At 37.7% G+C, this 12,495-nt stretch overlaps 1 protein-coding gene across 7 annotated transcripts in view; it reads right to left on the bottom strand.

Moving 5' to 3' along the window:
* HPGD (15-hydroxyprostaglandin dehydrogenase) overlaps window positions 1-11,975 on the bottom strand; it is a 32,109-nt gene extending 20,134 nt beyond the window's left edge. For 4 of the 7 annotated variants that reach the window (XM_025385664.1, XM_025385660.1, XM_025385658.1 and 1 more), the window contains exons 1-3: window positions 11,267-11,807; window positions 10,855-10,978; window positions 7,316-7,422 (exon numbers count right to left, since the gene is read on the bottom strand). In XM_025385664.1, the coding sequence (XP_025241449.1) occupies window positions 7,316-7,422; window positions 10,855-10,978; window positions 11,267-11,359 (324 nt within the window). In that variant the 5' untranslated portion in view covers window positions 11,360-11,807. Of the gene's footprint in view, window positions 1-7,315; window positions 7,423-10,854; window positions 10,979-11,266 lie in introns of all 7 variants that reach the window. The other 3 variants (XM_025385659.1, XM_025385663.1, XM_025385662.1) reach the window with 2 other exon arrangements.
* Between the last annotated feature and the right edge of the window lie 520 nt (window positions 11,976-12,495).

A 12,495-nucleotide genomic window follows, 5' to 3' on the forward strand; every position in this document is an offset into this window, starting at 1 on the left:
CATGTCTGAACAGAACTTCTGTTCATGCGTATTGGCACTATGCTTTTATTTTCAGGTATTACAGCTTTGATGACACCCCACTGTTGTGTTTTCAACATGAACAAGATGAAGCCAGACAGAAAATTTGGGAATATTTAAGATGTATTTTTATAAAGCAATATTTATCTTTAGATCTTTGGTGGAGGAAGGCAAGGGATTATTTTTCTCATCCATTATCAGGTTAAGAACTGGGCAATTATTCAAATGAAAGAGTTCAAAGGATGAATCTACAAGACAGGGTCTAATGCTTTGGCTGTGTAGAAATGATATTTTTCACTTTTCCTCCTTTATTATAACAATGTATTCCTTATTCTAGACTATATATGCATGCGTGTGTGTGTGTGTGTGTGTCTGTATATTATATATGCTTCACCATGTTGGCCAGGCTGGTCTCGAACTCCTGGCCCACCTCGGCCTCCTGAAGTGCTGGGATTACAGGCATGAGTCACCGTGCCTGGCCAGAAAATGTAGATTTTGATGCTCTGGAAGGGAAGTGTAATTTATTGAATGAATTATATGCAGTGGCACTGTGCTAGATGTTCACATAAACTGTGGTTTATTTAAGTGTAATAGTCCTTACAGATAGGGAGTTTACATTCCTCCATGGGAAGTTCAATATGAGAGAAATTAAATTAAAGTTTATAAGTTATAGATTCAGGACTGGATTCTAATTTTGACTAATCCCAAAGAAATATATTTCCCAGTGCAAATCTTTAGTCAATAAGTGCATTTCAGAAAAAAAAAAAAAATGACTATCAATATTCATCTATTTTGTTTAAATCTTATTTGAACATATTGACCCACTTTTGCCTAGTGTTCCATTATTGGAATACTAAGCATGTGAGAGTTATTTATATCCTACTGCTCAAGTTCATCGCCAAGGTCTAATTTTTAACTCATGCAAAAATTCAAAATATTGCAACCTCTGGCATAAACGGGTTAAGGAATTCAACGTATATTAGTTAAATGTCAAAATTAGACTATAAGTTCCACATCAGTGGGGATGAACATATTTAAGTTTATTGAAACTTCAGAAAGTTACAAGATTACATGACAGAATTACCATTCCAATATTCAAAGTTAAGTTTCCCTCTGCCCAATTGCCAGCATGACTGTTTATAGTTTTGCAAAGACTCATTCTTTCCTGAACATTTCTTTTTTTTAAAAAAATTTTATTTTGTTTTACGATATGGAGTCTCGCACTGTCGCCCAGGCTGGAGTGCAGTGTCGCCATCTCGGCTCACTGCAAGCTCTGCCTCCAGGGTTCACGCCATTCTCCTGCCTCAGCCTCTCGAGTAGCTGGGACTATAGGCGCCCGCCACTACGCCCGGCTAATTTTTAGTATTTTTAGTAGAGACGGGGTTTCACCATGTTAGCCAGGATGGTCTCGATCTCCTGACCTCGTGATCCACCCACCTAAGCCTCCGAAAGTGCTGGGATTACAGGCGTGAGCCACCGTGCCCGGCCTCCTGAACATTTCTTCTGTGTTCTGAACAGCTATAAATAATGCTGCTGTTATTGGCTTCAGACTAAGGAGGAAGTATAAAATAGCCTAATGCAAACAAAAGACTGGGAAAAGGTTTAGTGGGAAGAAGGATGAGATCAACAAAGTGAAAACTAAGGAGTAAATTTGATAAGGAGTAAAAGTGGAAGGACAGATGATACTGTTTGGAAGAACTAATCTATTTGGAAAGCAATGTACTGAAACATAAAAGTGAATACTCTCATGTATGCAAAATATCATATACAGGTAATGGCAGTTGACCCAGTAACTATTAACTAACATCTATAAGGACACAAAACAATAGTTTTCTGCCTTGAAAGAACTTGTGGTTTACTAGCATGAATAGCATGAATTATGTATATATTAAAATAATTCTAATAAAATTAAAAAACTAGTAAGCCCTATGAGAATGGTGTAAATATGTTGTACAGTATTTCAGAAGAGGGAGAGATCCTTTAAGGTCCTTTAAGAGGTTACTCACGGACAGGGGCAGTAATACAGAAAAACATGCCAAAGAACAAACATGGAATTGTAGAAGACCCAAGGAGGCAAATTAAATCCAGAGCAGAGTTTCAAAAGAGGGTTATATAAACTACACACAAATATTTGCATTACGATAACAGCGATAATCAAGTTGGAAGTAGAATGATTGGTCCGATTCTACTCTTGCAATGGGTTTAGGTAGGAGAGGAAGTAACATATTTTTAAGTAATACATTGGTAACAAAGTTTACATGATGTTTTCTCTATGTAAAGTTATGTCATCAGTTCCTGATGTTAAGCTAAAAAGTGGCCTACGTCAGTAGAGTCCCGAAAAAAATAAAGGCTGGATAAATTTAAATGGAGAAGGAACTAGGACTGTTAGTTTTAACTAAAGGATCACAATAAAATTCCCCTGGTCTTCCAGAACTTCCAGTTTGCCCATGATATTGGCACTTTCCAGCTCAGAGCAGGTATTCACACAGGCTACATTAAAGCAAACATGCCCTCTCAGCTGGATGAAGACATCAGTGGAATTCTGTAACTTTGTAATAATTGCCTCAATATTTCCATGTTTCTTTATGTTAACTGTAATCATTGCACACTGTTTCTGACAGCTGCTTTCTCAGAGAAAAGACACAGCAAGGGTCCATGAGGAAGTCACTGAATATAGGAATTATATGCTTTATTAATTTTATCCATAAAAATATCTGTAGATATTACTGATGAAGCTATTACAAATATAAGTAGTAATGTTAAAGAGATAAACGTGTTGTGCAGGTTGTGCTTTTTCACTGGGATAGCCTGGTTCAAAGAAAATCTCATCATTTAATGTAGTTTTGGAAAGTGGCATGAGTCTATATTCTTAAAAATCCCTGCAGTTCCCAATTAGCTATATTTTCAAAATGTTTGTTTTATCAGGCTACTAAAAGATGTAATGAAATACAATTCTTAATAAGTCAGGGGTAACCTCTGAAGAGTAAATATAAAATGCATAGTTTTGTTTTTTTTTTTTTTTAAACCAGCCTAAGAAAATTAAAGCTATATAATGCATTTAGGTAACAAACAGTAAAAGAATAAAAACAAAAGAAAACAGTAAACATTAAAGTATAAATCAGAAGTTTAACTTTAAAAAAACAAATTTAAAAATCAATAAATTGTAACAATTAGCAACTTATCCTCTGAATATTATATATTTATAATATATAGAGTCTAAACTTATAGAATTACTAAAAGAGGTAGGCAAACTGACATTTGCCATTTGAGATAAGAATGCCTCTGTTGAGAAATGAACAGATCAAGGACATAAAAGGAAGCCAAGATACAGATGACACCCAAACCAAATAAGAACATTGTAAGAAAAGAAAATTAAGAATAATACAATTTCTAAGTACAGAAGCACAAATACTAAATTAAGAATTTAAAAAATTCAATGGTATATTAAACATTCATATACCATAATAATGTAAGATTTAGCCAAGAGATATAAGTATGATTCACAGTCAGAATATCTCATTTCAATACATTTCTACCCTAAAGCAGAAGAAGGTCACAGAACTGTCTCAACTCAGGAAAATCAGCTATCAGTTCTCTCCAAACACATGTATGTATCTTTGCAATTAGAATCCCAAAAAGATTTTGAGGGAAACTTGACAGTTTCAAGTTATTTTCACATATAATGAACCAGGTACACTGGAGAAAAAGTTTTAAAAGAACTGCAAACAAGGTACTCATACTGTAAAATAGAATCTTCTTTCTTAATTAAAAGATTTCAGGTAAAATTCAACATCCTTTCATGTTAAAAAATTCTTGACAACATAGGCATCGAAGTAACATAAAGCGAACATCATACTGAGTGGGAAAAAGCTGGAAGCATTCCCCTTGAGAGCTGAAACAATACAAGGATGCCAAGTCTCACCACTCACATTCAACATAGTACTGGAAATCCAAGCCAGAGCAACCTGGCAAGAGAAAGAAATAAGGGCATCTAAACAGGAAGAGAGGAAGTCAAGCTATCTTTATTTGCAAACAATATGATTCTATACATAGAAAACAGCATACTCTCTGCCCAAAGGTTTCTAGAACTGAAAAATAATTTAAGTTACATTTCAGGATACAAAACCAATGTACAAAAATCAGTAATGTTTCCAAACACCAATAATATCCAAGCTAAGAGGCAAATCAAGAATGCAATCCCATTTACAACAACCACAAAAAGAATAAAATACCTACGAATACAGCTGACCAATGAGGTGAAAGATCTCTACAATGAGAATTGTAAAACACTACTGAAAGGAATCAGAGTCATTATTAAATGAAAAAACATTCCATGTTCATGGATAGGAAGAATCGATATTGTTAAAATGGCCATACTGCCCAAAGCAATTTACAGATTCAACGCTATTCCCACCAAACTACCATCATCATTTCCACAGAATTAAAAAAAAAAAAAAAAAAACTATTTTCAAATTCATATGGAATCCAAAGAGTCACAATAGTCAAAGCAATTCTAAGTAAAATGAACAAAGCTAGAGGCATCACACTACTCGACTTCAAACTATACAAGCCTACAGTAACCAAAACAGCATGGTACTGGTGCAAAAACAGATATATAGACCAATGGAACAGAATGGAGAAGCCAGAAATAAAGCTGTACACCTACAATCATCTGATCTTTGACAAAATCAACAAAAACGAGCATGGGGAAAGGATGCACTATTCAATAAATGGTGCTGGAATAACCAGGTATCCATATGCAGAAGACTGAAACTGGACCCCTTCCTTACACCATTTTAAAAATCAACTGAAGATGAATTAAAGACTTATATATAAAACCTAAAACTATACAAATCCTAGAAGAAAACACAAAACACCCCATTCTGAACACATGCCATGGCAAAGATCTCATGATGAAGTCTCCAAAAGCAATTGCAATAAAACCAAAAATAGATAGATAGGACCTAATTAAACTAAAGAGCTTCTGCACAGCAAAAGAAACTATCAAAGCAGTAAACAGATAACCTACAGAACTGGAGAAAATATTTGCAAACTATGAATGTGACAAAGTTCTAATATACAGAATATATAAGGAACTTTAAGAAATCAAGCAAAAACAAAACCACCCCATTAAAAAAAGGGCAAAGGACATAAACAGACTTTTGTGACTGCTTCTCAGAAGAGGACAGACACATGGCCAACAAATGTAAAAAATGTGCTCAGTATCACTAATCATCAGAGAAATGCAAATCAGAACCACAATGAAATACAATTTCACAGCAGTCAGAACGGCTATCATTAAAAAGTAAAAAAAAAGTAAATAATGGATGCTGGCTTGGCGAGGTTGCAGAGAAAAGAGAACACTTGTATGCTGTTGGTAGGAAAGTAAAAGACACCATGGAAAGCACTTTGGAGCTCTTCTCGAAGAACTTAAAACAGAACTACCATTCGACCCAGCAACCCCATTATTGTGTACACACCCAAAGGAACATAAATCATTCTACCAAAAAAGACACAGCACTCATATGGTCATCACAACACTGTTCACAATAGCAAAGACAGAATCAACCTAGATGCCCATCAATGGTGGACTGGATAAAGAAAATGGGTACATATGCAACATGAAACACTACGCACCCATAAAAAAGGAAGTCATGTTGGTTGTAACAACATGGATGCAGCTGGAGGTCATTATCCTAAGCAAATTAATGCAAGAACAGAAAATCAAATACCTCATGTTCTCACTTACAAATAGGAACAAAACATTAAGCACATATGGATACAAAGGTGGGAACAACAGTCACCAAGGTCTACTTGAGGATGTAGGGTGGGAGAAGGGTGAAAGTGGGAAAACTATCTGTGGGTTGCTATGACCACTATGTAGGTGATGAAATTATCTGTACACCGAACGCCAGTGACACACAATTTACTTGGGTAACAAATCTGCACATGTATACCCTGAACCTAAAATAAAAGTTGAAAAAGGAAAACCAACAAAAATAATTTAAAAATTTAAAAAATTAAAAGAAAAATGTATTTTAGGTATCTGTCAAGTTTCGGGAGCAATTCTGTACTCTTCTCAAGGTAGGACTTACAGATTTAGCTCTTTTGTGGTATAGTGTCATCCTCATTGCCTCTATCAAGTTATTATAGCAGTTAGGTAATTACTCATGGGCATTTCAATTTAAGTAAAAAATGTATTGACTAAGCACTATCTTCAAGATATTGTGTTGATTACTGAAGGAGAAACAAAGAAAAACACAACCCAGTTCTTGTTTTTATGGAGTTTATAATTTACTAGGAGGATATCATGAAGTAGGAGGCCACTCCCTGTACCTTTATACACACACAGTGGCCAAATTGTACTCTACAATTACCTGCTTGTTAGATTGGTGAGAATGACCTCAGCAAGGGCAGGGTGACCCCAGGCACAGCCTATCTGACATTTTGTTTTAGTCAACGTTTGATTTTTACTAAACTCCAATATCTTATGTCAAGGGCATTTATAGAATGAGATAACCCACAAACTCATGACTCAATGGATACAAGAGAAAATTGTATTTCTTAATTCTACCATTTTTAAGAGCTAAATAATTATTAAACATTGTGTAAATCATACACACACACCATGAACTTTCAGGATAAAAAGTCCTACTAATTACAAAGTTCAATTGTCACTTTAATTTTGTTTTCTGTTACATTCTGGCATTTAATTAAGATTACTTTTAAATAAATAAGTCAGCGGTTGACCAGCTTTTTCTGTAAAGGGCCAGATTGTACATATTTTAGTCACTGAATGCCACAGGATCTGTTACAAATATTAAACTTTGCCCCTATATCATGAAAATAGCCAATGACAATACTTAAATGAATGACTGTGGCTGTGTTGCAATAAAACTTTATAGACACTGAAAGTTGAATTTCATATAATCATATGATTCTTCTCTTGAATTTCTCAACCATTTAGAAATGTAAAAAGGTATTTTTAGCTTGCAGGTCATACCAAAAGAGCTGGCAGGCTATTTTGATCTGTGGGGCATAGTCTGCCACCCCCTGAGTTAAGCAATCAATTCTATTTTATTCGTGCTTCTTTCTAATATTTTAAGACAGACTTACTTTCATCATTAAATGTCTTCCTTTTTATCAAAGAAAATGCTTTTATCTAGCTTTCTGTAACTTCCCTTTTTCTATATTGTAGGTCATTGTTTTGTTTCCATGACTCCAAGAACCTTTTTTTCTTTATAAATATCATGTTATTAAATAATTATAGACAAGAAACATAGCTAAGATAACTCACCAAATTGATTTGCAGAGTTTTTTCCCAGTTTTTCTCATTATTCACTCCAGCATTATTGACCAAAATGTCCAATCTTCCAAAGTGGTCTACAACTTTTCTAAAAGTGTCTAATTATAAAACAAGACATTACTGATACATTCTTATTTTCCATGTATACATTTAAATCACGTCCTATGCCATGAGAGGAATTTCAGTTTATTTACCCTCATACTGAAAATTATTAAACTCATGGGCTGACTGTAATTAATTCCTTGCTTCTCAGCGTGTGGTTTGTGGACTAGAAGCATCAATCTGGCAGCTTGGTAAGAATACAGAAATTTGCAGACACCACAGACCAACTGAATAAGAATCTTAACTTTAACATATTCATATATGATTTGTATGCACATTGAAGTTCTATAAGCAGTAACTTAATGGGGTAAATTTTAGAGAGCTGAGCTAAAATCCTAAGCTAAGAACTCGTTGAAGTCAGTTAGGGCAAGCAACATCTCTTAGTCCCTGAGAAGTTACTAAAGCTCTGCAGCTTAGACTATGGTAAACATCCTTTTCTATAAGCCACATTAAATTCATAAAGTGTTATGTTAATACAAGTATTCTTGTGTATTCAGATCTATTATGCATGTTTGGGGGAGTTTTTATATCTTAGCAAAAGTCTACTTTTCATTCAGTTGATTTTATTTGATTACTGAAACTTCGATGTTTACTATTTCCTTCTTTTCTTCTTTCTCACTACTATTACTACTTCAGATTACTAGTTCGTATAAAACTATGTTCAAACAGGATAAAGTTGGCACGGATTCTGAGGCCTGAGTGTCTTTCATTACACTGTCCAATCACATGTCTATTGTTTCTCAAAGCAGCCTTTGACATAGTTCTAATTGATTTAAACTGTTTCCCTGAGCCTTTGATCATTCATTCTACTTATATTATTTTACACTATGGATAAAAATTGTGGTTATTTTTCTATATGACAGAAATATATTCTCAGGTCTCCAGGCCAACATATAAAGTCCTTAAAAACAGTAGGTCAGCATAAGCTTAATTTTGATTGAAATAAATTCATATAATCATTACCAACCACCAGACATACTGGGGAAGACATGGATTAATCAGTTCCCATACGGATAAATTACTATGCTAGTTGTTTACTAAAAACATTTTCAAGATTTCCTAATATGCACCTTTTACACTCACTGCACGGGAATGGAAGAACAACAAAATACAATACAAACTGTTTACTTTTTCATGGATTTTTTTTTTTTTTTTTTTGAGTCAGAGTCTTGCTGTGTCTCCCAGGCTGGAGTGCAGTGGTGCGATCTCGGCTCACTGCAAGCTCCGCCTCCTGGGTTCCCGCCATTCTCCCGCCTCAGCCTCCCAAGTAGCTGGGACTAGGGACGCCCGCCACCACGCCCGGCTAATTTTTAGTATTTTTAGTAGAGACGGGGTTTCCCCATGTTAGCCAGGATGGTCTCGATCTCCTGACCTCGTTATCCGCCCACCTCTGCCTCCGAAAGTGCTGGGATTACAAGCGTGAGCCACTGCACCTGGCCTTTTTCATAGAATTTTAAAACGGTTTCTTAAGATCTCAAATTGGGTCCGGAAAAGGTCCCCCAGTAATTTTTTTTCTCTTCTATTCTGAGTATGTTCTAACTCTTCATAACTCCACAGAAACAACTTTCACGTTTTGGAAAATGAGGGTGTTAAATATGTATATCTAATTGCCGCTTTAATTTTCTTTCCTCTTTCTATTCTCCACCGTATTCCTTATACTCTGCCCTTCCCAATGTATAGTATACCATCTCGTTTTCTGACATCCCATTGAATTCCAGGCTCAAGCAACCTACGGTCTAGCTCTTGCTGACATTTATATGCTGTGGTACTCTTTGCAATTTATCTAAACTCTCTTGGCTGCAATTTGTTCATTTGTAAAATAAGTTATGTCTAGATTATCTCCAAGAACCTTTTCACCTCGTATTTTTATAATTTCCATACTGTCTAAACAGTTCTAAAAGTTATAGGCAACATTAAATCCTGAAATTGGAAAAATCAATGTCATGTTTTCTTTAGATGCAAACAAATGCTGATGTCCAGACAACGTGGATTTCTCATGACCAACATGCCTTCCCGGGTCACTCATTATGTGTCTGAGTTTTTTTCCTCCTCCACAATCACTTATCCTTAAGGAATGTGTTTATAGCCAATATACTAATTTTAAATACTGGGAAAAAAACAATTAGTACAATTAGTAGTTAAATGTCATTTATGAAACTATATAAATTGAGACAGAAATGGCTTTCAGATTGTGTATACTGTTCCTTATTCCATCAGCATTAATATTAAGATCTGACCTGGCTCTATCCTTGATCCAAAATATCATGTACTATCAACATAATTGTCCTCTGGCACAATATGTTCCTCTTGTACTGTGTTTCCAAATCTGTTCTGCTCATGCTTGTCATCTGTGTTATAGGTCTTTACTAGCATTTTCAGATTGCAGTTATGTAATTTCCTTTACAATTTCTCTTAACTGTGGGTACACCACTTCCTTCTAACACATCAGTTCATTTTCTTTCTCTTACAGAATATTTTAAAATTTTAAAATAAATTTACACTTGATGTCCCTTTAAGAACAGGAGCACTGGAATAAGATTTGCAAAAGTTTTCGGACCCCTTGATTAAAAAGTGCCTAATAATTTACTCAGTCTCTTTGAATAAAACTTTGTGAAATACAAATATTTTACTTTTCTAGTTTTTCTCCAGAATTTTTTTTTCCTGTAAGTTTATTGGGGGCACTCTCAAGTTCTCCAGTAGATGTACAAAAAAAAGAGAAAAAAAACAGCTTTATAATCAAAGCTGTTTATTGTGTATGCCAATATTGTCCCTGATACTTCACAAGTAGATTGGTCTATTTTAAGTGAGTAGCCGGAAACAGGAAAGCATTGAGGAAAGGCTGATAGAGACGTTTCTACTACAATTCTAACATTGTATAGTTTATTATGATTACTATTACTATTATTTTAAAGTACTGTCTCATTGGGGAAAAAGCCAGAGAAAACATATGGTCAAAAGCATCTAGCACTTCTGTGATGATGGTCCTTGAACTTGTATTCCGATATGTTTAAAACAACCATACTGCCACATTTGATTGTCATTGGCCAGGTTTCTGGGAGAAGTTGTTTGTCAAGAGTGCCTTAGCCTACTTTAATCTTCCAAGTTTTGTCTGCAATTTCAGTCATTTAATAATTACTGCAGCAGCACTGTCTTTGAATACATAGAGGAATTTTGATTACATTAAGTGCTGCCAAATGACTACACTAAAAGGATTTCTCCAGCAGTCTTGCCTTTCTTTCGGTTTTACAGGAATTAGGCTGTCAGAAGGAAACCTATCAGTCCAAACTGTCTTTTGGAGCTTCAAGGTAGCTGCTCTGGAGGAGGCAGCGGAGGCTGCACCCAGGGCCCCCTGGCTCCGCTGCCTTCAGGTTGTTGCTTGCTCAGAGCACGTTCCGTTCCCAGTTAACAGACTGATTCCCCTGTCTTACCTCTCAGTTGTTGCTGGTCAGCCACATCGCACTGGATGAACAAAGTCTTCTGAGGTTCAAACTGCTCATCCAGAGCAGCTTTACACTGTACACCTGCTTCAAGATTCCAATCCACCAGCGCTACCTATAGACAAGAGGAGAGGAATCGCGGGCCTGCGCAGCTCACGAAACAGACGGACAAACAATAAACACACAAGAGGCTCCCCTCCTGGACCTGAAATGTGGCAATTAGGTTCGGGTTCCCTCCCAGCCACTTTTGAGGTGTGCTCACAGCCTCAGCTTCAGCAAATTTTGGAAGTGGAGTGGGCACGCGGGGCGCGGCCTCCCTGTCTCCCCCAGTGCACCTCGGGCGGCGGGACGAGTCTCCGAGTGTGTGAGCAGAGAAATTTCCGCGGCTGGGCGCCGGGCTTACCTTGGCGCCCTTAAGCAGCAGCGCCTCTGCAAAGGCTCTGCCTATGCCCTGAGCCGCGCCGGTCACCAGCGCCACTTTGCCGTTCACGTGCATGATGCAGCCACTGCTGGGGCGGGCGGTGGGCGAGCTCCGCGTCTCCGCGCGGCCGCAGCTTTTATGTCCCCCCTGCGCGCGCGCGCGTGCAGCCCGGCGGGGCGCTCCCCTGCCAGTGGGCGGGGAGGAAACTGTCAAGCCAGCCCCCGCCGGGGAGCCCACGACTGTGTCACCTGCCCCCTGAGCGCTCCGGAGACCCAAGCTTCGCGATCTTTGCCTTTGGGACTCGCAGCCCTGCTCAAAGCCTCCCCTCAGCCTCTGGCTCCGTGATTGGCAGACAGCTGACAGAAGAAAAGTTAAAAGGTTATTTCTGAAGAAGAGTTTCCTTCAGTGTCCTAAAGACCAACTGGATAGAAGGAGAGCGGAGCAGAGGCTTGCAAGCTTGGATTCCTCCTCCTGCACTCCTTCCCGGCCCCGACTCGGGAACCAAACAAGCAAACAATAAAGCAGACTTGTTGCTCTTTTGTCTCAAAGTTTTGTGTGAGTTCCCATGCCATAATCACTGGGGTTGAGGGTGACGGGGAGCAGAAGTAACTAATACCATTGTTTTCTTCTTAGTTACATTTTGGACAAATTTTTACACATACTGGAGATAAGAAGTGAACTCTGCTCTGTCCTGAAAACCTGGAATCATAACATTTCAAGGCTAGGACTAGAGTCTCCTTGGCGCTGTGTTTCTGATCAGTGTCAATTGTGTGTCATATTGAGATATCCCCACAAGAACTGCCATCATCAACAGGCCCTCCAGACCCGCTGGTAGCCTAGCAAATTGTTGGCTCAATGGAATGTTTACTTGTCGAAATACGCCAACTTTGGAAGCTCTGAGTCAAGTTTGGGACAGACGTTCCTTGCTCTCCAGGAACTCCAGGACTAGCTGTATGCGGACTTGCACTCAGCAAGGGCTATTCCACTGACCTTTTTCTCTTTTTCTCATGTTGTCAGAGGCAGGCTGCAATTTTAATTATGTAAACGTAATTGGTTGACCTTTTTTTTTTCTCTTTTTTTCTTTTTTTAATCTTGAGACAGGATCTTGCTTTGTCTCCCTGGCTAGAATGCAGTGGCACAATCTCAGCTCTCTGCAACCTAAATCTCCAGGGCTCAAGAGATCCTCCTACCCTGGACTCCCCAAAAGTGCT

The sequence above is a fragment of the Theropithecus gelada genome, chromosome 5, assembly GCF_003255815.1.
Source record: "Theropithecus gelada isolate Dixy chromosome 5, Tgel_1.0, whole genome shotgun sequence".
Taxonomy (NCBI): Eukaryota; Metazoa; Chordata; class Mammalia; order Primates; family Cercopithecidae; genus Theropithecus; species Theropithecus gelada.